The sequence below is a fragment of the Protopterus annectens genome, chromosome 5.part0 (genome assembly GCF_019279795.1).
Source record: "Protopterus annectens isolate FY-2018-M chromosome 5.part0, PAN1.0, whole genome shotgun sequence".
NCBI lineage: Eukaryota > Metazoa > Chordata > Ceratodontiformes > Protopteridae > Protopterus > Protopterus annectens.
Window position 1 is genome coordinate 648,840,532 of NC_056735.1, and position 25,576 is coordinate 648,866,107.

General features: G+C 39.4%; 1 protein-coding gene across 3 annotated transcripts in view; it reads left to right on the forward strand.

The window, feature by feature from the left end:
* LOC122802731 (acetylserotonin O-methyltransferase-like) overlaps nt 1-25,576 on the forward strand; it is a 332,448-nt gene that overhangs the window by 144,969 nt on the left and 161,903 nt on the right. For 2 of the 3 annotated variants that reach the window (XM_044072492.1, XM_044072494.1), the window contains exon 4: nt 21,763-21,843. The exons of the other annotated variant lie outside the window; for it this stretch is intronic. In XM_044072492.1, coding sequence (XP_043928427.1) covers nt 21,763-21,843 — 81 coding nt within the window. The remainder of the gene's footprint in view (nt 1-21,762; nt 21,844-25,576) is intronic. 3 annotated transcript variants of the gene reach the window in all.

The window sequence follows — 25,576 nt, forward strand, 5'->3', positions numbered from 1 at the left end:
CTACCTTTAATGTGACCTATAACCTGTACAATTCAATTGAAAAACAAACCAATTTGTTAGGGGAAAAATATAAAAAAATAAAAAAAGTACAATAAGCTGATTGCATAGGTGTGCACACCCTTAAACTAATACTTTGTTAAACCACCTTTTGATTTAATTGCAGTATTCAGTCTTCTTGGGTAAGAGTCTGTCAGCATGGCACATCTTGACTTGGCAATATTTGCCCACTCTTCCTTGCAAAAGAACTCCTAATCTGTCAGATTACAAGGGCATCTCTTGTGCACAGGCCTCTTCAGTCACCCACAGATTTTCTATTGGATTTAGGTCTGGGCTCTTGCTGGGCCATTCCAAAACTTTCATTTTCTTCTGGTAAAGCAATTTTGTGTTGATTTGGATGTATGCTTGTGGTCATTGCCATGTTGAAAGGTGGCATTCCTCTTCATCTTCAGCTTTCTAGCAGACACCTGAAGGTTTTAGGCCAAAAGTGACTTATATTTGGAACTGTTCATAATTCCCTCCACCTTGACTAAAGCCCCAGTTCCAGCTGAAGGAAAGCAACCCCAAAGCATGATACTGCCACCACCATGCTTTTCCGTGGGTATGGTGTTGTTTTGATGATGCAAAGTGTTTTTGTGCCAAACGCATGTTTTGGAATTGTGGCCAGAAAGTTCAACCTTGGTCTCATCAGACCATAACACATTTTCTGACATGCTTTTGGGAGACCTGATGTGTTGCTTTGCAAATTTTAGCTGGGCCTGGATGTTTTTCTGTGTAAGGAAAAGCTTCTGTCTTGCAACCCTACCCCATAGGTCAGACATATGGAGAATACGGGAGATTGTTGTCACATGTAGTACACAACTAGTACTTGCCAGAAATTCTTGCAGCTCCTTCAGTGTTGCTGTAGGTCTCTTGGCAGCCTCCCTGACCAGTTTTCATCTTGTCTTTTCATCAATTTTGGAGGGACATCCAGTTCTTTGCAACATCACTGTTGTCCCATATTTTCTCCACTTTTTGATGACTGCATTCACTGTGTTCCATGGAATATCCAATGGTCGAAATTTGTTTGAACCCTTCTTCTGACTGATACCTTTCAGCAATGAGATCCCTTTGATGCTTTGTAAGCTCTCTGTGAATCATGGCTTTTGCTGTAGCAGGCAATTGAGTATATTTCAGAAAAATCCTGCTAGGACAGCTGAACTTTATTTGGGGTTAATCAGAGTCTCTTTAATTGATGACAGGTGTGTACTCAAGAAGACTGAATACTGTAATTAAAGCAAAAGGTGCTTCAACAACGTATTAGTTTAAGGATGTGCACACTTATGGAATCAGATTATTGTACTTTATTTTTGATATTTTTTCCCCTAACAAATTTGTTTGTTTTAAAATTGAACTGTACAGATTATAAATCACGTTAAAGGTGGGAAAAGTTTTGAAATGATTTAGTGAGGTCTCATTTTATATATCACAAAAACCTGGCATTTTTAACAAGGGTGTGAACACTTTATATATATATATATATATATATATATATATATATATATATATATATATATATATATATATACACACATATATATATATATATATATATATATATATATATATATATATATATATAGATATAGATATAGATATATATATATATATATATATATATATATATATATATATATACATATATTTATTTATGGGTTCACTGCCATTGGTGAATTTTAGCTTAAATTGACCTCTGTTTTTTCAACACACTTTGGTCAACAAAACAGTTGATTAACAGTTGTATGAGCTCTCACAATGCCCAGGTTTCGGGAATATGCCGTTTCCATGAAATGAGTGATGTCAGAGGTGGAATATATAATTAGCAGGAAGTGTGGAATGCAGGGAGGCTTATCTTTCTGCAAAAATATTGTTTTAAAACTGTGCATGGTCCATGTATTAAATTCAGAGCATGCACCGAAGAAACAATTGTTTGTCAATGTTTATGTGTCAGTGTTAGCGATGTCAACATATTGTTAAAGCATTGGCTGCCACTGTAACATATATATCTATATCTGTATTTATGTACTGATATATATATATATATATATATATATATATATATAATGTTCAAAGGTGTGTACTAGACTAATGGCCCTAGAGCCTTTACAAGCTTAGCCCATAGAATTACCCTGGCATCATGCCACCTGACCTTAGTTCCCAGTGCCTCTGTCGAGTAGAGCCACTGGAGTGATCAGGGTGAATTTTCTATTTCCCATCCACTCATTAAGATTTCTCTTGAAGAGGGCCAATGAGGTGCTCTGTTTGACATGTATGGGAAGTCTATTCCATAGCATGGGCAATCTCTGGATTATGAACCTTTCCCTTCAGCACATTCTGTTGATTGCAGTAATTAGGTTGAGGTCTCTGGAGTGTGTGATGCGGAGGAATTGGGATTTCTTTAGCTGTAGCATTTCTAACAGAGCTGGGTCAGACATGGCTTTGTAAGTCAAGCAGAGATCACCTCTAAGTAGATGATATGAGGCAGAGAATAGTTGGTGTTTTCTGAGTCTGTCCATATAGGACAACTGTTTAAGGCCTAGCCTCTTCTTTGTGAGGTACTTTTGCAGTACATGCCAAATGAGGCATTGTACTCGATGACTAGTCTAATAAGGGAAGAGAAGAGGGAGATAATGACCTCTTTCTTCCTGGATGCAAAACCCTTAGTAATGAGATGTGCTACATTGAAGGACTTTCTGACCACAGTGGCAATGTGGTGGCCAAAAGAGAGGTTGCTGTCAACCTGTGTTCCCAGATCTTTTATAATGCCTTCTGTGTTCTGTGGACTACCATCAATGTGGTAATTCATGGGAATGGTGTTTTTCCCAAAGGGGATGATGACACATTTTTTGGCATTGAGCTTAATACCATGGTTCTGACACTATTCGTTGGTCTCAGTGATGCCTTTCTGTAGGATGTCAACATCACTTGGGGAGTTAATAAAAGCTCCCAACTTGCAATCATCTGTGAAATTTGTCAGCCAGAGTCCCTTTGTATTGCCCTGGACTTCAGAGAAGTTGATACCAGACAGGTGAGGACCCAGAACCGAACCCTGTGGGACTCCACTCATGACTGATCGGCAATCTGCCTTGGCGTCAGCTAAATTCACACTGTGGGTTCTACCTGTGAGCCAGTTTGCAACCCATCTAGTTATATAGGGGTTGATGCCTAGCTTAGTGAGTTTTTCTATGATTCCTGTGTGAGGAATGGTATCAAAGGCCTTGGCCAGATCAAGGTAGGCTGTATGAACCACCTTAATTTAATTGAAATTGTAATATATATATATATTTATGGTGAGTTGATTGTAAGACATTTTGAATTCTCTAAAGGTGTTTACACCAAGGCACTAGAACATTTTTTGAATGAAAGTGTGGATCATTATTTGCTCATGTTTTCCTGCTGCTGTTCAGGTTTTTCCTGCTATTGTTCTTGCCGAACAACCCTTTGGATTTTTTGGTTGTTTCAGAGTCTATTTCAGGAACATTGGTTGTATGATAATATGTATGAACCACCTTGCCTTCATCCACAGCAATGGTGACTGACTCAAAGAAGTTGACCAAGCTGAGCAGGCATGATCTACCCTTCACAAAACCTAGCTGTGTGGGATCCAGAGTTTTGAGATTACCTATATCCTTGTTTATTAGGTCCATGGTGATGCGTTCCATAGCTTTGCATATCGGACTCATCAGGCTAATGGGGTGATAGTTCCCAGGGTCTGTAGTCACTCCTCCTTTGTGGATAGGGATGACTGTAGCAGTGTGTCATTTGGTAGGGACAAAGCCTGAGGTGAGGCTGTGATTGAACAGGGGATACAGGTGAGGTGCCAGTTCACTCTGAAGTTCACATAGAATACAGCCAGGGATATTGTCAGGTCCCATAGAAGCTGTATTCTTGGCCTTGGGCAGTGCTGTTTTGAGCTGTGCAGCAGGAATGCTGGGTGCCTAGCAATCGACTGGTATTATGATTGGTCCTTTAGGGGGGAGGGGTAAAGTTGGCACTGACTCTGTCGGCCAGTATATTGGCAATATCTATTGGCTCGGTACAGGCGGTACCATTGAGGAGTAGCTCAGAGCAAATCTGGGTATTGCTGTGGAGATTCTTTACATAACTATAGAAGGCCTTGTGGTTGTCTTCACTATCTGCTGGAATTATGTTTTCATAACTAGCTTTAGAGGATTTGATGAGGGATCTCAACTTTTTGTTGAGGCTGATAAGGGAGTTTTTCCAGTCTTGGGACTTCACCTTATTCTGCATTAGTTTCCTCATTCTGTTGTAGAGTTTGTTTATGGCTGGGGACTACCAGATTGGCTTCCTGTTTTTGGAGGAGAGAGTCGTGGCTCTATTGGGTATGGTAAGATCCATGCGTTTGTGTACTTGTTCGTACAGTATATTGGTGTACGATTCGGTGGTCATGAAACTATTCTCCATTTGCATGGGTGCCATGAATTTAGCCACCTATGTGTGTGTGTATATATATATATATATATATATATATATATATATATATATATATATATATATATATATATATATATATAAGCAGATAAGCACTCCTAACTTTATCCGATCAACTTTCTTAAAAAGGATGACAAATACAAATTAAAGAAATCCAGGCCAATAACATATATACCTTCCCTCTTCTGCCCATACCAAAACAGGGTCTTTGTGAAATCCCAGTGTTCTAGGACTAAGAACTCCAAATTTAAAGTTACTCTGACCTTCCTATTATTTATAAATTTGCAGGCTTTTTCCAAGGCTGCAGACTTGCATGCCCTGTCCCTGGCTAATCTAGAGGCATGAATGGAAGACTGGATCCCCACACTTTTACTGTATGGCTGTTGTACTGCCACCTGGTCACTCAATATCCTAGATAAAAGTTTACACTTTGGCATCATGCCAATGTTGCTACCTTCCAGATGTATTATCAATACACTCCTTCATGAGCTGATGTAATGTGGGTAACATCTGATCCTGCATAATTTCTCCAAAGCCTTTTCAATCCACTTGCCAACAGCCAGGATCAAGCTCTAAAAAGATGCCTTCTCACTGCATCTCTTCTCTCTTCACTGCCTATGAAACAATTGAATTGCCCAAAATCAAAATATGTCTTGCACCTGTAAACAAAACAACAAATGGTCAAAAAATGAAACCTATCACAACGTATGACTGTACAGAGTCTGCAAAACTACGTATTTAAAGTTAGAAAGGATTTAAAGGACCATATACCTGTTCCTTAAACTATACCAAATAATAGGTCACCCCTAGCTAAATTTCAGGTCCTATTTATGGTAAATGAAATGAAACCATGACCTGTCGGGTCTTGACTGAGTAAGGCCTTATGTAACAAGTAGTCTAAATCTGTGAGTACCAAAGGTGTACCACACAGGAACATAAATATTAATTATCTTTTGAAGAACCATGTAAAACATTATGCAATGTAATGAGCCACCAAACTGGACAAAGTAAAGCAGAGTAACCTTTATTCAAAATCATCTGTTAACCCAAACCCTTTTCGTCAATCTTGGACCTAACAACCTGTACTAGGACCATATCATCAAGTATACTTCTATCCTTCCACATGAGAAAGACCCAGACTTCCACAGTCAGGAATGCTCTTGCATATAACAAGGTTAGTAAGATGGCCTACAAGGAATAATTGTGATAATCAATGACCAATGAATGAACACCATTCAGAATGGTGGCCAGTAATACGTTTCTCCATTTAATCTCTCATAGCCTTTAACATCCCAGTGACCATCCAAAAGTTTGAAAAGTCTTGTAAATTGGCAAATCTAGCTAGCAAGCTTAGAGGTGCCAAAAGTACCCTGATTGTCCTAACTGCTTCTTACATTAGCCAATGAGACAATAATAATTATTAATAAAACTAGTTGAACAAAGTGCCTTTTATTTAGCAAGGTTATATGAAATGATCAGTAGCCCAGAGTGTTGACCCATAGGCTTTTTTAGTTCTGGAAGCCTAGGAGTTCCACCACAGCAAGCCTGCAATTCCTCACCAATCATTCATAACTCTGTTCGGATTTGAATAGGTAACACCTGAGCCACTGCAGCTAAATGATGAAATGTGTGGATCTGCAAAAGAAATGGCACATCAGTTAAAATGTTACTATCCAGCTCCAGACAAGTGACAAGTGGAGTACCTCAAGGTTAAGTCCTGGGACAGCTCTTGTTTGGCATCTACTTCTCTGAAGTAAGGGACTCTAAGGGGCTAAGACACTAAGGGACTCTGGCTAACAAAGTTCGCAGATGACTGCAAACTGGGAGCCATTATTGAGTCCCCAGATGATGTGGATACTCTGCAAAAGGGCCTTACAGAAACAGATGCTTGGTACCAGAGCCATAGGCTCAAGCTCAATGCCAAGAAATGTATAGTTATCCCCTTTGGGAAAAACATGTACCCATGAATTACCATATAGGTGGCAGTACACTAAACATTGAAAGTGTGATAAGAGACTAAGGGACACAGGTAAACAGTGGTCTCACCTTTGATAACCACATCACCACAACAGTCAGGAAATCCTTCTATGTGGCACACCTCATCACTAAGGGCTTTTCATCCAGAAAAAAGGAGGTCATTGTCCCACTGTAATTATCCCTCATTAGACCCATTATAGAATACAATGCCCCGTTTGGTATGTACCTCTCAAGACATCTGCAACAACTGGAAAGGCCGCAGAAATACCTCACTAAAATAATCACAGGCCTAAAGCAGATGCCCTATGCTGACCACCTTAAAAAACTCCAGCTATACTCTATCACATATTGTCTGCTCAAAAGCGGTCTTTGCTTAACATACAAGGCCATGTCAAACCCAGATGGACATGCTACACTTAAAGAAATCCCAATCCCTCAGAGCCACATGCTCCAGGGATCTAAACCTTGTCATCACAATAAACAAAACATGCTGGAGGGATAGGTTCCTGACCCAGAGACTCCCCAGACTCTGGAATAGATTGTCCATACATGTCAAGCAGAGTGCGTGACGATTGGTTGGGAGAAAGGAAATTCTCATGGGAATCACGTCAGTCACTCTGCTAGACAGGGGTCCAGGGGAGTAAATAGTGTGGGAAGAAATAGCCAGGGAATTGTTATGGCTAGGCTTGTATAGGCCCTAGGGCTGATAGCCTAGTACCAACCTATGAACCTATGAACCAATGAACTCAGGATGTATTCAGCAGAAAATGACAAAAGACAATTTAATACCAGTAACCGTAATAAAGACTGCATAGTCAGGATTTTCACCACTACTTGATTATATGAATGAAAGCTTACCTTTTTTGCACAATTCATCCTGCCACACTACCAAAGCCATTTAAATGAACATGAACTCCAGGAATGCAATACCCATTTTTCTCTCCTGTGACCAGGTCTAAAGCTAAGGAATAGAAAACTAATGCCCTTTAAACTAAGCCCAGTGATGTGGTCTCCAGTCACATCTGAAAACAATTACAATGCATATGATATGACATATTCTTCCTGTTACATCTGAAAGGTCATGCTAAAAAGGTGGCCCATTAAAAAGATCTTCTTTTACTTACATGGTTACCCTCACTATGTGATGTTTGTAATGGTCCCATTTTTATCAAGAGATCTCTTAGATGCTGCCATAGAGTTTACTACTTTGTATGTAAAACTGGGAAGGCCAAGAAGCTCTATTACATCTCTTTCTCTCATATTCTTGGCCTTCAAAAATTCATCATTTGTGACCTTCAAGTGATCCAACTTAGACTGCAGCAACTAGAACAATGAAGATATCAAGTCCAGCTTGAGGCCTAAGAATACCATGACTTAACTGGACCATTCATCATGTGTGAGGAGTACTATAACCTCATGATATATTTCAAGGAACCTGACCTTCATGTACAGCCTTGTCAACTTTACCAACATTAAAATAATTATTGAGGTAAGTGATTGCCCTCTGACTGGGGGTTCTCTGTTGCAAACACCTCTGCAGAAATATGTCGAACTTCCCAAAAGAGGCACATGCCACAGCACAACCCATGGGCACAGACATTTCAAAATAAAACATTCCTCATACTGCATATTAAACAAGGGCCAGTCTTGTTCATGAACTAGAAGTAAACTGAAAGCTGAAAGTACATTCAATTTTGCAAGTCCATCAACTGCCATACAATTTGGATTGTATCACTGAGGAAGGCATATTGCACCCAATCCTCCTGCTGATCTATACTGTCATTTAAAGAAGACCACTGGGAAAACACAAGAGATGAATCAATTAATATTCTCTTTCTTATCTTTCTTTTTTGGACATCAAGCCATGTGGTGAATTTCTAAATGCTTTGAAAGGGGTAATCTAAAAGGAACATGCAAGGCTCCCCATATGCACATACTTATCCAACAAATACTTCACAGGACCTCCATTACCTTCCACAGATCAAAGATTCTTGCATGTTCCACCTTCTGTGGTTGCACCAAATTAAAAGGCAGCACCCCTGTAAAGCCATGTAGCAACTCCTGTGTTACCTGCTAGTCAGGACAATCTTTGAAAAATAGCTAAAATGTCAGGCCTAATGGGTGAATGAATAAACTAGGCCACAAAAAAAAAATACTCCCTAAAAATATCAGAGAGGAATACTTACCTTTCTTTGTCTGCCCCACTGGGACAGTCAGCTGTCTTGAGTCCATTCCTGGAGTGAATTATCATGCATGTTGCCCCTCTTTGGACCATTCGGGTGCTAACCTCTACAGTGTGAACAGATGTGAACTAATCTATATGACTGTCATGCACAATTACTTATACTGAAGGCCCAAAAAATGTTGTTTTGGATCTCAACTCATCAGTGCATCCCAAAGTAATAGACAATGTCTATCAATCATCATCCAGAGACATATGTTAGCATGGCATACCTCCCATCTCAAAGACTTGATGATTTCCTTCAGCTTCTGCAATTTCTGATCAGATCATACCAGATCCACACTGCTCTCGCAAGACAATGAGCCTCCCATAATATTAGAAAATAAGCTAATATTGGTAAACCTTGAGGAGTTTTAATGACTGCTGCCATATAATAAACAAAGCCCATCACTCAAGTGTCCTGGGTCTTGCCTCTAAACTTACCTATTTGGCTCTTACTTAGGACTGTTAATGCTGATATTAAATTTTATCCCCTGGCACTTTAGCATCTAAAATTCACTGGACACCACTGGTACCAACTAAATCAAACTTGCTGATTGTTAGAAAAATATGTATTAATGTATATGTTTAGCGCTTATTAGAAACTAAAAGACTTAACACATTTCATTCTATTTTATGAACAGTTTAATTCTGTATGAAATTATAAGATGCTTTTTCAAACTGCAGTATGCTTTCTGAAACTGCAAGATGCCCTCTGACCTAGTATTTGCTAGCACAGCAAAATTCATGTTTATGCCTTTTGGAAATGTACTGAGAAGCAGGTGATTATCTGCTAGGTCAGGAAAATGAATGAATAGTGAATAAATAGAACAATACTGTTTTCTATAATGTGATTAAATATGAACAATCAGCTCTGTTCGTGTTATGAGAACATGCACAGCTGCGGAAAGGAAGAGATACATTAAACAAAGACTGCTTGAAGAAATGAACTGTAATCTGCACTTGCTTTGTGCTCGAATTAGCCATAGTACCTTGAATGGTAACATTGCATAGTGAGAAGCTATATCTGACCGGTGGTCATCAAGGCCACGTTGTTTTTCTTACGAATTTTTTTTTTTTGTAAACCTGATATGCCAGCAGAAAATTATGGACAAACAGCTGCTGTGAAATAATATTGAAAGAACTTGTGATTTATTATGTCAGCTTGGTAGGCAATGTTTTGTAAGAAATGTATAAGAATAGCTTCACTTCCTGATTCTAGTTAGACAAACTCTGTATTAGCACGTTTTTGTCTCCTTGCTGCAAGATTAAAGTACCTAAACCTGAACCTGCCGTGTGTTGATCATTTTGAAGTTATTTTTCCTTTGACACTGATGTATTCCCTATGCATTTTTTTTCTTTAGCTGTCATGGAAATATGGGTCATAATCATTACTCCTTGCACTAAGTCACTATTCTGGGCAACTAGCATCTCAAATTAATTGCCAACTAAACTGAAAACTGTAGCATCCACCATACCTGACTGATCACAGCCAAGCAGAAATCATGAAAACAATGCCACTCTAGGGTGAAATCCATCTGCATTTTCATCCCTCACCTCTGATCTAGTTGCCTTTTGACTACTGGGCAGCCCCTTTCCCAGCAACAATTTCAAAATACCTAGACCTCCTTTACTGATTCAAGGCTTCTATCAAGTTTACTAAGTAGTTGTCTTCTGGTTGAATTTGTACATTGATCTAATCAAACAATCAACAAGGGACTCTTTACTTGACTGGACTACTGGAGTCTGACTTTTCTTTTGTAGTTCTGCTGTATATCTGTAAGAATTTGGCTTCACCCTCTTCAAGTGCTGTATTCGTCTCTCTCTCTCTCTCTCTCTCTCTCTTCCCCGCTTTCTCTCTTGGGCCACAAAATATGCCAAATGACTCAGACCACACATGGATGGAGCCTACATCTTGTTGCAAATTCTTCAAAGAATATCCCTACCTGTGAAATTATTTTTCACTATTTCCCCCTTAAATTGTCCATCACCACCACTAATCCTCTGAAAAATAAATCACAATTAAGGTAATGTGGTACAGAATAGAGTCTTAATCAGAAGCATTACAGGGCTCCCTCCCCTCACAATAATGGAGCAAAACTCCTGCATATAATATTCTGGCAGGCAAGACGAGGAGGAAAAATGATGGTCTGGGTACCTAACTCCACAACAAAGAACAAACATATGTAGTTTCCACATTTAATTAATTTCTATATTTTCTTTCTTTCTTTCGTTTTTCTCTTTTTTCTTTCTTGCTTTTTGTTATTTACATATATATATATATATATATATATATATATATATATATATATATATTCGTATTAGTTTTTTTTTTCTTTTTTTAATATACTCTCATGGCACTTGCGAGCAATGAACAGTGGCTCCAAACTCCCTGCTAACAAAATCCTTTAATAAGACTGTCGCAGGGTAGATTTATTTATTTATTTACTTATTTTTAATGAACTTAAATGAAAACCTTAATGAAAATGAATTATTCTAATAACTTCACAGACCACTCTTACATATAAATTACTACTGAGGCAAATAAAAGGAAGACAAACAAGGAAGAGAGAAGAAACTCAGCCAACACAAAAAAATGGCCTCATAAGCAAGCATACTACTTGAAGCACCAGTAAGGATATACAACCACAACACTGTGAAGTAACTTCAGTCACATAGTACAATTTATAACTCAACTGTCTAATTATAATCTTATAACCTGGAAGATGCCAGCCACTTCATAACATATATATGTATATATATATATATATATATATATATATATATATATATATATATATATATATATAAAGTACTTGTAATAAACCTTTCACCTGTCCAGATTTTCTTAGAATGTACAGATTTGTGCCTCACAGTTTGGTTTGTTTCTCATAAAATTGCTGTTTTCTGGCAAATCATTGACGAATAATTGAGGATTGCATATCATTGTTGGAGCCTTCCTGTGTCCTGACAGAGTGCTCTTCAAACTATCTGGAGATATATAGAGCTAAGTATATTTTTCTGGCACTTCAAAGTTGTGTACTGTTAATTGTTGCTTGACTAATTTTATATCATTGCTGGCTGACTTCAGAGTTGTGCACTGTTATGTTTGCTTCATTGTATAGTTTTTCAGATCTCTGCTGAAGGTGTTGTTTTCCCATGCTCATCCTCCCTATTCCTGTCTTGTTTAAATTTGGAGGCTTTTGCAGTTGCCCACCCCCACTGTAGATTTGATCTGGGACCCTCCCCCCAGTCCCATCTCTTTACCTCATTCTACGTAATAGACTCCTTCTGCACTTGTTTTTAGTCATGTTTAATTTAATTGCATTTTTTAAAACTGTTTGGTCTAACATGGCTACATACTCAAGTGTGCTAGCTTGCACTGCATTTGAATTGTTTTTACTGTTTAAGCTACTTTTCTGTATAAAAAAAAAAAATCTAAGCGTGTTTCCTACCTTTCATGTGGCTGGTGTTGTCAGGATTCAGATTTGCTGTGTCCGGGACTGTGTGTGGGCTTCTGGGTCCTCCGGGCTTTCTATGTTGGAGGAAGGCCTATTGGCTTGTCAGTGGGAGTGGTGGGCACTGGGTGGCCTGTCTGCCACATAGGGAGTGGTTCTGGCCCAGAGGTTGTGGTTGTTGGCCGTTTGGGTGGTTTTTCCATCTCTCTCGACTTTCTGGTTTCGGAGCCTACATTTGCACTTGTTTCCCCCCTTTCCTGTAACTAGTTTAGTCCCGATACAGATTCTTAGTTTTAGCACTTGAATTTGCTTATTCATGATCAGCACTTGCTCAGAACCTGTTGTAAGCACTAAATAAGCTACTAATTACTACAGCACTCAAACTTCCTCATTACCTGGAGGAAAACAGTTCTGGTACTTACTTTCCTCACATGCTTAGAGAGAAATAGCTCTTGTACTCACTTTCCTCACTTATCTAGAGGAAATTTTTTTTTTTGTTTTGTTTTAACCAACGCTACCTGTGTACTGTTTTTCATACATGTCTTTGTTATATGTTGTTAACTTTGTTTACTGTTCATGTTGGAGCTTTTCTCCCTGGGCCTCTATTGAAAATGGACAAATATCCAGTTAGACTAGCCCGGTCAACAAATGTAAAATAAAAAAATAGTTTTTTATTCAGGCATGTCCAAGGGTCAGCTTCCAGTGTTCTCTCCTATCTATCTGATGAATCTGGGCATCTTGGGGCAATGTAGAAATTGCCTCATGTACACAGACAACCCTCTCCTCCTACAACCCAACACTACAACCTGTGAGAGATGCACTTATCTAGCCAAACTGGAGGTAAAGCTCTATCCAACCAAGACTGAACTTGACAGTCAAGAGGAGAAGGTAAACACTTGCACCACACCACACTCATCACATAGTCTCACTAAATCTACACCACCAAAATCCACACATAGAAACACAAAAACATTTGTGGAGGCTCTCAGTAATAATCTGCTCAAGCAACAGAGACCGCCAAAGCAGAAATGCAAGCAAACTCCACCCCCAGCACAACCCAAATGACACATAGCCCGCACACTCAGTGTGTCACTCAACCACAGCCAATAAGTCAAAACAACGTACCCAACACACTAGTCATAGGTGACTCTATAGTCAGGCGCACTGATGTCCCACTCACCAGGCTAAACAAGGAGAAAGTTACTGTCAGCTGCCTGTGGGGTGCCAGGATCCGCCACATAACCCATGCACTCAGGTCACTCCATAAGTACACATGACTGTGTCATTGTCCATGTTGGTGTGAACGACCTGAGATGTACCTCTCTGAACTACATGAAAAGAGACATGGAAGAGCTCTCCGATCTTGTAGCTCAGGCAGGTATGACCCTAGCCCTGAGTAGCATTCTGCCATCACCCAAAATGATAGCGCAGTACAAGGACAAAATGATTGACTTCAACAATTGGCTAAGCTTCTGGTGTCATTCTAAAGGGATCCAGTATCTGTCTGCCTGGGATGACATGGTTGACAGACCACGATACTTTGCCAGAAATGGCCTGCACCTGTCACCCCTGGGATTCCAGATACTGGATAAGGTTCTTGCCTCACCTATAGTGCCTTTTTTAGGCAAGGTTCAAATAACAAATTCACCTCCATAACAGGAACAGGCAAGGAAAAACTGAGGGTGATGCTACTCAATGCTAGAAGTCTAAATCTCAAAATGCACTCACTTGAGGCACTCCTTAAAATGGAGAACATCGATATCTGTGCAGTGGCTGAGACCTGGTTCAAGGCTCCAGAGAGCACCCCTGCACTACCATGCTATAACTCATACCACACTTTTTGGCCATGTAACCTGGACTGGAACACCAAAGGTGGAGGTGTGTCCATATTCATTAAGGATATCCACACCTCCAGGCTAGTTGCTCAGCATAATGCATCCGAGGTTATCCAAGTGCAACTAACTCTGGGCAAAACTGCAATCCAAATTGTAGCTTGCTACAGATCCCCCACCATGCCCCAGGATTCCCACTCCTCTTTTCTTTATATACTGGAAAATATTAGGGTTCAACCAAACACCCTAATAATGGGCGATTTCAACTACCCCACCATTAACTGGGAAAACTACTCATGTACCAACTTCTTTGCTCAACGCTTTCTGGAATTCATAAACTCCAATGCCCTGGGTCAGCTTATCCACACCCCCACCAGGAGCAACAATATCCTAGATCTAGTCATTACTAACATGAGTGACCAGTGTTCCACATCTGAAGTCAACTCCTCATTGGTCCGATCGAACCATAAGCTAAGCACCCTAGATACCCACATCCTGCCCCCCCCCATTAAGGAAACCATGGTAAAAAAAATTCTCCAAAGCCAACTTCATGCGTCTTAAGACAGAAGTGGTGAACTTCATGACACCCATGCAGATGGACAATACAGTTATGACTACTGAATCCTACACAATTGCATTTTATAAGCATTTACATGAGTGCATGGATCGTGCTATCCCAAACAGAACCAAGACGCTATCCTCCAAAAAAAGGAAGCCAATCTGGTGATCCCCTGCCATAAGCAAACTGTACAACAGAAGGAAGAAACTGTTGCAAAAGATAGTAAAATCCCATGAGTGGAGGAGCTCCCTAGTCAGCCTTAGTAAGAAGCTGCGATCCCTAGTTATGAAAACAAAATTACCACTGATTCTAAAGACAGCCACAAAGCATTCTGTAGCAATTTCAAGAATCTCAATGGCAACACTCAGATGTGCTGTGAGTTACAGCACCATGTTACTAAATATACAGACTCAACTGATATTGCCAACATCCTGGTAGATAGGTTCAGTGTTAACTTTACCCCCCCCCCTCACCCCCTAAAGGGCCCATCTCTGTACTGGAAGAATGCAAAGTTCCTGTAATCACGGCTGCACAGGTCAAAACCACACTCTCCCAAGCCAAGAACACAGCATGCATGGGACCAGACAACATCCCAGGATGCGTTCTACACAAACTACAGAATGAACTGACACCCCACCTAAGTACCATGTTCAATAATAGCTTCACCTCAGGCTTTGTGCCCGCTGAATGGCACACAGCGATGGTTATCTCACTCCATAAGGGGGGAGCCACCACGGACCCCAGGAATTTCCACCCCATTAGCCTGATAAGCCTGGTCTGCAAGGCCATGGAGCTTATCCTCATGGAACTTATAAACAAAGACATTGGTAATCAACTCTGGATCCCACCCAGTTTGGGTTTGTAAAAGGCAGATCATGTCTCCTAAACCTGATAGACTTCTTTGAAGCAGTCAGCAAAGCTGTAGACGAGGGTAAGGTGGTTCACACAGCCTATCTAAATCTTGACAAGGCTTTTGACACCATCCCCCACTCTGGAATTATAGATAAACTCACTAAACTAGGTATAAATCCCTATGTCACAAGATGGATTGCCAACTGGCTCACTGACAGAACCCACACTGTGAAAGTAGCAGACTTCAAATCTGAGTTCAGACCAGTGACAAGTGGAGTACCAAAAGGTTCAGTCCTGGGTCCTCTCCTGTTTGGTATCTACTTCTCTGATGTACAGGCTAACACAGAAGGTCTTTGGCTAATGAGGTTCACAGATGACTGTAAACTAGGAGCCATAATCGAAACTCTTAACGATGTGGGCATCCTACAAAAGGTTCTCACTGAGACAGATGCCTGGTGTCAAAGCCATGGCCTCAAGCTCAATGCCAAAAAGTGCATTGTCATCCCCTTTGTTAAAAACTTTGTACCCATGAACTACAACATAGGCTGTAGTATACTTAACACCGAAAGTGTGATAAGAGACCTTGGGACACAGGTGGACAGTAGTCTCTCCTTTGATAATCACATCGCCACAGTAGTCAGAAACTCCTTCTACATGACATACCTCATCACAAAAGGTTTCTCATCCAGAAAAAAAAGAGGTCATTGTTCCCCTCTACTCATCACTCATTAGACCCATTATGGAGAGATAAGTGGTTTTACAACATGACGTTAAATGAGAGACAAGCATTGACTAGGCTTTGTAATGATGGGGATATAATTATTAAGCCTGCTGACAAAGGGCACCAGATAGTAGTGATGGACAAATTATTTTATTCAAAATCCTTGAATAATATGTTGGATTGTGAGAATACATATAAATTACTTGGTGACAGAGGTAAAATCAATAATTGAGAACTATAAACGGCAAATTGAGAATTGCTATTTAGAGCATGCTATACCTGAATGTCTGTATAAATATTTTATTGTTGACATACCTGTTATTCCCAGTTTTAATGGACTTCCCAAGGTCCATAAGAATAAATTGAGACCACCATTCAGACCTATTGTTTCAGGATCTGGATGGATTACTGAGCCATCATCTGTTTATCTGGAAAAGCAATTGAGACCTATGATTTCTAAACATTGTTCAATATTGAGAGATTCTGAGCATTTTTTAAAAGATTTTTATGCTTTTTTTAGCAACTACAAGGCAACTGGGAAAGAACTTTTGGTTACCTTGGATGTAGTATCCCTTTTCACCAGCATTTTCAATGAGGTAGGAATAGGCCATGTAAAGGAGTTCTTGATGAAAGATGTCACAATAGCTGGTGAAAAGATTGATTTCATTTGTTTCCTACTTGAATTAATTTTAGAATTTAATGTTTTCACATTTGAAACAAGGTATTTTTTGCAAACATCAGGGGTGGCCATGGGGACCCCAACAGCTAACAGTTATGAAAACATAGTAATGGCACAGTGGGAAAATTGCTTCATGATGAATAATAATGATTTCAGTAGGAATATATTATTTTTCCAGCATTTTGTGGATGATTTGTTTCTTATATGGGGTGATACTGAAGAAAGGTTATATGAGTTTACTGAACATCTGAATAATAGTATGGAATTTTTGAACTTTACTGTTAATAGTTCTTGGACTAGCGTTGACTTTTTGGATATTAAAGTAATAAGGGAAACAACAACTGGAAAGATATACTCTAGCCTGCATAGGAAGGAATGTTACCATAACAGTTATGTTCACCATACAAGTATGCATCCACCCCACATATTTAAGAATGTCGTTAAGAATCAGGCTGTAGGCATGTCTAGGTTACACGCGAGGAACCAGGATTTTGAGACCAGTTTGGCAACTTTGAGGGATGAGTTTGCAGTGAGAGATTACCCCAAAGAAGAGATAGAAGAGGCTTGTCAAACAGCCAAAAGTCAGAGAGACAATATAGGGAAACCTTACTTCTCCAGTCCGGCTAGAGATAATCTGACCTCTGAGAAAAGAATAGGTGGCACACACGTTATGTGCTATAACATGACACATTCGACAGATAGACATCTGATTAAGAATATACTGTATAGAAATTGGCATATTCTAGGTACAAATGATCAGGTCAGTAAGACAGTAGGTGATAGGTCGAAGTTTACATATAAAAACAGTAAATCACTCAGAGGAATGCTTTGCTATAAAGAAAGGATAGAACATTCCCCTCTGGTGACCTATGGGACAGTGAGATGCAACAAGTGTGCATTCTGTCAGTACACTGAAACTAATAGATTATTTGTATACCCCATAACATGGAAATCATATAAATTTAGTGCCACGGGGGACTGTCAAACTAAGGATGTGATATGTTTAGCCCACTGTGTATGCTGTGACGCCTTCTATGTTGGGAAAACCAACAGACGCCTCAGAGAACGTATACATGATCACTTGTACTGTTTTAGGAAAGGGCAGGAACATAGCGAAATACCCAAGCATATGTTGCAGCAGGGGGAGAACCATTATTTTAATTTTTCCATTATAGACAATTTAGTAGAAAGTATGAAAGGTGGGGATTTAAGTAATAGAACTGAACAGAAAGAGCTTAGATGGATTTTGACACTGGCTGCACATAAATCACCATGGCTGAATGATTATGTATCCCTTAAACCTGTTCTGAAGAACAGGAAACTTAGGAAGAAAGTAGTATGAACCAATCTGCTGTGCTCTGGAACTAGGGTTATGTTTTAAACAGAACATGTAAGCATGCTTTACAGTGCTTTTAGGCTTTTTACACACATTTTTATATACTTTTTATACACACTTTTTATGTGTTTTTTATCTATTTTTACATGCATTTTATATACATTTTCTACATATATGTTTTTATCTTATTTAAAAGTGTGTGTCTCTTTGAATCTGGAAAGCATTGGAGTCTTGTATTCTCCACAGGGATTGGTGGGTCTTGTGTGATGTGTATTATAAAAAGGGGATAGCTTTTAAGCATGTTTGTTTTGGTCTGAGGAAGCAACCAGGAGAGATTGCGAAAGCACTTACCTATGCAATAAAGGTTTCTGTGGAACTTCATTTGGATTCTTATTTGGATTTTAATTGGATTTTGGCTTCTCCTTGGTTTTAGTGTTTGGAACATTTTTTCTTTTACATTAGACCCATTACAGAGTACAACGCCCCTTTTGGTATGTACCTCACAAGACATCTACAACAACTGGAAAGGCCGCATAAATACCTCACAAAAAGGATTACTGGCCTCAAACAGATGCCCTATGCAGACCATCTCAAAAAACTCCAGCTTTATTCCATCACATATCACCTACTCAGAGGTGATCTCTGCCTAACATACAAAGCTATGTCAAACCCAGAGCTGTTGGACATGCTCCACTTAAAGAAATCCCAATCCCTCCGAGCTACATGCTCTAGGGACATAAACCTTGTCACCACAATAAACAGAACATGCCGGAGGGATAGATTCTTGTCCCAGAGACTTCCCATACTCTGGAATAAACTACCTATCTATATCAAACAAAGCTCCTGATTAGCACTCTTCAAGAAAAATCTTGATGATTGGATGGGAAATAAGAAATTCACCCCAGGGATCACTTCTGAGGTTCTGCTCGACAGTGGCACAGGAAAATAATTTTCTTGGGTGGCAAAAGCCACGGTACCATTTTGGCTGGGTTTGTATAGGCCCTAGGGCTGATAGCCTAGTACCTACCTATGAACCTATGAAGTCAGAAAATAAGGAAAGACATTTGAGTTTCAGACTTCATAGCCTTCAGAAAATTCATGTTAATCCAAAACCTGTTGTTCTATAAACTTTCTTTGTAAGAGCAATATGTAAAAATTGTCCCTATTTTGGGCCCTTGTCCCCCATTATTTATGGCTTTGTCCAGATTTCTTGCTGTAGGAGATTGAGAGGTATGACTTGTACCTACATTTATTCAAGACCACAGGTCAGGAATTGAATAATTCATATAATGTTGCTTAAGTTACATGACATATAGCAATATATATATGAAATATAATGTTTGTAACTGTGAATTTGTTAATACACTAGATTACTTTTACATAATTGTTAATGTTTCTATGTAACAAGTGTTAATTCGATAAAGGTGTTTAAAAGACCATAATTATTATTTATTCACTTTATTTTTCATTTTTTGTATAGTCATCATATAATTGTGCAAAAATATATATACTTGCCTATATGTTTATAAGTGATATACTTAATACTTCCCCCTCACTTCTAATTTTATTTAGTTTTTATCCCAAAACAGAGGCTTGATGACATCTATGTCAGAGTGAGCTGCCAATAAATGCAATTGTGTACCTCTATTCCAATATGATCAGGACTTCTGTCACCCCAACTCAGTAGCCTAAGCTACTGAAAATCACCTCAAGGAGTTCAATGAGTAAACACCATCCCCATATCTTACAACCCAAGCTCATCCTGCCTAAATCATGCCCCAAGTAAACCTTCCTTTAGCAACCAAACACAGAAACTATCAGATAATATGAGTATCCATCCATGTATCCTTAATATGCATCTTATATCTCTTTATCATTTTATGCATGGTTTTATTCTCTGGACAATCTGTACCTCTCAGCAAACATACCAACAGAGGCACTAATGGAGAAGATGAAGTGAAACAAACCCAAATCAACATCTGACCACAGCCCATGCTTGAAACCACATATATTATGAGCAGCAGATGAAAAATATCTGGCTATTTTCTAACATTATTTAAAACTGAATAGTATGGATGGACTAATGCAGCCACCAAACAGATCTAACAATGGAGTCAGCCTCCAACCTGTTATCCCCAACACCAAATATAAACAATCAGGTATGTTTATGCATCCTAGACCCAAAGCAGGAACAAACTACCTACCAAGGATCTATACAAAGAACATACATGACAACTATTTATCTTTCCAGATAAACACCACTCCAAAATTAAAATATAAAATGGCATGAATAGTGGATCACCACTTTGCTTCATACAAGGGAGAAAATCAGTTTAATTAATGGATGTCACTTTTACTCAAGTCTTTTCTTCTTCTTTTTGTATTTATTTTTATATACCGAAGACCAAAACCAATGAGGCTTACCTTTCCCATGTTTGCATGGGACAAGGACAAGATACATTACTGAAAAATACTTACTTTGCTGAAGCTAAGGAATCCAACCCTTGAACATCCTTAAATACTAATGCCCAAACCCCCATGTCTTGGACATCATAGTCCCTTTTGGCAATCACAATAGCTCAAGGACAAGTGAATCTGTGCTGCAAATTCTCCTTGTTCTTTCAAACAGACGTTCTATTTTCCAGAGCATCATTGAGTGAATAGCACTTGGACAGCATTTTGATAAATTCTTCTGTATTGCACCCTTTCTGTTTCTCCTGGCATATGAATCAACATAGTTAGTTTAAATGGCATCAGTCTGTATTTTGCTTTTGGCTGTATTTTATAAACAGGAACAGAAATGTTGAATGTTCCAGTATGTTTGCATCTGTGTGTGTGTGTGTGTGTGTGTGTGTGTGTGTGTGTGTGTGTGTGTGTGTGTGTGTGAGTATGTGTATCTATCTCTCTCTATATATCAATGTTTCAGAATGTCAAACTACAATATTGTTGAGACTATATGATCAACATTGTAAAACATCATATTGTTTGTACTAAGATTGCAGTACAGTGAGGAATAGGGAATTCACACATTTCTCCAACGTACTGTGATCTTGGAGTTGCAATATATAATTATAAAAAACATCGGGGGGGGGGGGCTTGCACACATGCGAAAACATAGTTTTGTGTAGATTTGTTGTTCCTGACATGCCGTAAAGTCGATCATAGGAGGGTCAATATTGTGGAATATGATAAAACAACATAGACCTACAGTATATATCTAGTTCTATAGATATAACACAAAGCTATCTAGCTATATATATATATACATATATATATATATATATATATATATATATATATATATATATATATATATATATATATATACACACACACACACACACACACACACACACACACACACACACACACACACACACACACACACATGCATATACATGTACACACACATATATCTAGATAGAAGTATGTGTGTGTGTGTGTGTGTGTGTGTGTGTGTGTGTGTGTGTGTGTGTGTATATATGCAGGCACACACACACACACACACACACACACACACACACACACACACACACACACACACACATATATACACTCTCTCCCATATGTATGCATTATAAATGCAGTTAAATTACAAAAGTCATTATTTATAACTATAAGCATTTTCTTTCATTTCAGAGAAGGAAAATCACAATATCAAAAATTATTTAAAGTGAACCATGAACATGAAGACACCTTTAGTTTTAAATTGCTATACAGGTAAGAAACTGATAATATGAAATGTAATGAAAAATATATAAACTAATAAAATTGAAAAAAAAAAACTGAAAGAGCAGTCAAAGCTTTTAATCCACAGGTAAAATTCAAAAGAAAACACTTTTCATCAGATGACAGAGTCACTTATGAGAAAAGGGAAATTGACTAAGCTTAAAATGGCCCACAAGATCAGTTTATGGAATACTTACCTATGATCTCAGTTTTATTTATTTAATTTTTTTGTGTTATCATTTCCACATAACAAAATAAGACTTCTTCAGAAAAAGGGAAAAAATAGTTGCAACAACTTTATTTTATTACATTTTAAAATATACTCATGGATTCAATAAACTTCATGTAGGATTACCACAAAGCCTAAACTGAGTTCATGTGTTTACAGGATGAGCAGCAGCGCTAATTACATATTTCTGCCATGCACAGTGTTTAAATGTAAACAAATGTGGTTTCAAGGCTAGCAATGGTGTTGCTGGCTAGGCAACCATTTAACACACCATGGACAGCAGCAGACATGTAATCCTGTATACCTGCAGGCAAACTAGGTCTGCGTGTTTGCACAAAATGCCACAATGATTGCCAGGGTTATTAATAGAGCAATGTATATATATTTCCAGCATATTATATGACCTTACATGACAGTGTATACATTGCAGATCACTGTGGACACCTGTTTCAGGTATACTGTAGAAAAGGGTGTGTAAATGATCAGTACAGGTAGACAGATTGCATTATACATAAACAGTCAGGGAAAGCTTGTGTATTGAGTAGGGACACACATTGGACTTGTATTAATGAACACAGAGAAAGACTACAGGTGAAACATGGTAATGTACAGCAGATGAGGGCATGTCAATGAAGACAGTTGTTACATGAACACTAATCACATATCAACATGATACAGTATGGACTGTGGAAGTATGGAGGTGTTTAGATGAAATGGCAGTGGAGTTGTTAAAGAGGATGCCTGAGGAATGGAGAAAAAGTGTTTTGGTACCGATTTTTAAGAATAAGGGTGATGTGCAGAGCTGTAGTAACTACAGAGGGATTGAACTGATCAGTCGCAGCATGAAGTTATGGGAAAGAGTAGTGGAAACTAGGTTAAGAAGGGAGGTGATGATTAGTGATCAGCAGTATGGTTACATGCCAGGAAAGAGCACTACAGATGCGATGTTTGCTCTGAGAGTGTTGATGGAGAAGTACAGAGAAGATCAGAAGGAGTTGCATTGTGTCTTTGTGGTTTAGAGAAGGCATATGAAATGGTGCCTAGAGAGGAGTTGTGGTATTGTGTAAGGAAGTCGGGAGTGTCAGAGAAGTATGTAAGAGTAGTACAGGATATGTACAAGGGTAGTGTGACAGTGGTGAGGTCTGTGGTGGGAGTGACGGATGCGTTTAAGGTGGAGGTGAGATTACATCAAGGATCAGCTCTGAGCCCTTTCTTATTTGCAATGGTGATGGACAGGTTGACAGACAAAATCAGACAGAAGTCCCCATGGACTATGATGTTTGCAGATAACATTGTGATCTGTAGTGAGAGTAGGGAACAAGTGGAGGAGACCCTGGAGAGGTGGATATATGCTCTAGAGAGAAGAGGAATGAAGGTCAGCAGGACTAAGACAGAATATATGTGTGTGAATGAGAGGGAGGATAGAGGAATGGTGAGGATGCAGGGAGTAGAGGTGGCAAAGGTGAATGAGTTTAAGTACTTGGGATCAACAGTTCAGAGTAATGGTGAGTGTGGAAGAGAGGTGAAGAAGAGAGTATAGGCAGGATGGAGTGGGTGGAGAAGAGTGTCAGGAGTGATTTGTGACAGACGAGTACCAGTAAGAGTGAAAGGGAAGGTCTATAAGAGGGTAATGAGACCAGCTATGTTATACGGGTTGGAGACAGTGGCAGTGACAAAAAGGCAGGAGTCAGAGCTTGACGTGACAGAGATGAAGATGTTAAGATTTGCACTGGGTGTGACGAGGATGGACAGGATTAGGAATAAGTATATTAGAGGTTCAGCCCAGGTTGGAAGGTTTGGAGACAAAGCCAAAGAGGCAAGATTACATTGGTTTGGACATGTGCTGAGGAGGGATGCAGAGTATATTGGGAAAAAGATGCTAAGGATGAAGCTGCCAGGTAACAGGAAAAGAGGAAGGCCTAAGATAAGGTTTATGGATGTGGTGAGAGAGGACATGCAGGTGGTTGGTGTGACAGAGCAAGATGCAGAGGACAGGAAGAAATGGAAACAGTTGATCTGCTGTGGTGACCCCTAGCAGGAACAGCCAAAAAAAGAAGAAGAAGACAGTATGGACTGCACAGTGAATGTAGAATGTACCATCACCCAGGATGATGCCACAATATAAACAAGAAATGATCAACATCAACAACTAGCTTAACTTCTGATGTCATTCCAGGAAGATCCAGTATCTCTCACCCTGGAATGAGATGGTTGACAGGTCATGCTGCTTTGTGTCCTCTAGGCTGTCAGATACTAGCAAAGGCACTTGCCTCCCCCATGATGCCTTTTTTAGGCAGTATCAAAGTAGCAAAAATTCTAACATAAAAAAATCCACTAGAGGCAAACTCAAGGTTCTGCTGCTTAATGTTAGGAGTATAAACATGAAGCTGCACTGGAGGAAATTGACAACCTGTTAGCTGACAGATTTGGTGAAAAGTTCACCTCCTGGACCCATGGGCCATACCCCAAAACATACCTGACAGCAGTTCTCTGCCAAGTATCTCTAGAGATCAGGACATATATGCACTCTCCAAGGCTAAAAGTATGGCTTCAGTGGTATCAGATAACATCCCAGGTTGCTTACTAAGCAATCTATTAACACCACTCCCCCAAGGCTAAAAATACGGCCTCAGTGGTACCAGATAACCTCACAGGTTGCTTACTAAGCAATCTATTGTCAACACCCCCCTAAGCTAAAAACCCAGTGTTGCGAGACCTAGGAACAGAGGTACATAGCAATCTGAACTTTGACCAACAAGTTTCCACAGTGGCAAAGAAGGCTTTCTACATCATATACCTCAAAAGTAAGGGCATCGCATCCAGGTCTGAGGACGTTATAACACCATTGTACTCAACCATCAGCAGAACATTAATAGACTACAATGCTCCCTTCTGCATGTACTTCACCAGACACCTGCAGCAGCTGGGAGATCAAAGTGGTTTTTCAAGAGAAAATACAGGGTCTCCAGACCATGCCATGATGTATGTGGATAGACTGAAAGCCCTGTCATTGTACTCTGTATTGTATTGGCTTCTGAGAGATGAATTGTACTTGGTCTACAGGGCAGGCTCTGACTCTGCACGGATGGAAATGCTGCACATTCACAAATCTAATGGCACAAGAGTCACCCTCTATAGGGCTCTTAACCTAGCCTGTGGCATTAACAGAAAATTCTTGAGAGACAGATATATCTCCCAGAGACTGCCACTCCTCTGGAGTAAGCTTTCAAATCATGTGAAACAGAGATCCTTACTGACCCTATTCAAATGCAACTTAGACAGATGGATTTGAGACCACAGATTCATCCCAGGGGTGGCACCCATGTCCCTCATGGACAGAGTAGTCAGTGCTGACAATAGACTCATGCTACAAATTACTTCCACCTAATAAGAGCAATTTGTGCCACTTGTGATGAACATGGCTAGGCTTAAAAGGCCTGTGGGACTGCTATCCTAATAACCTCCTATGAAACTATGAACCTATGTCAACAGTTC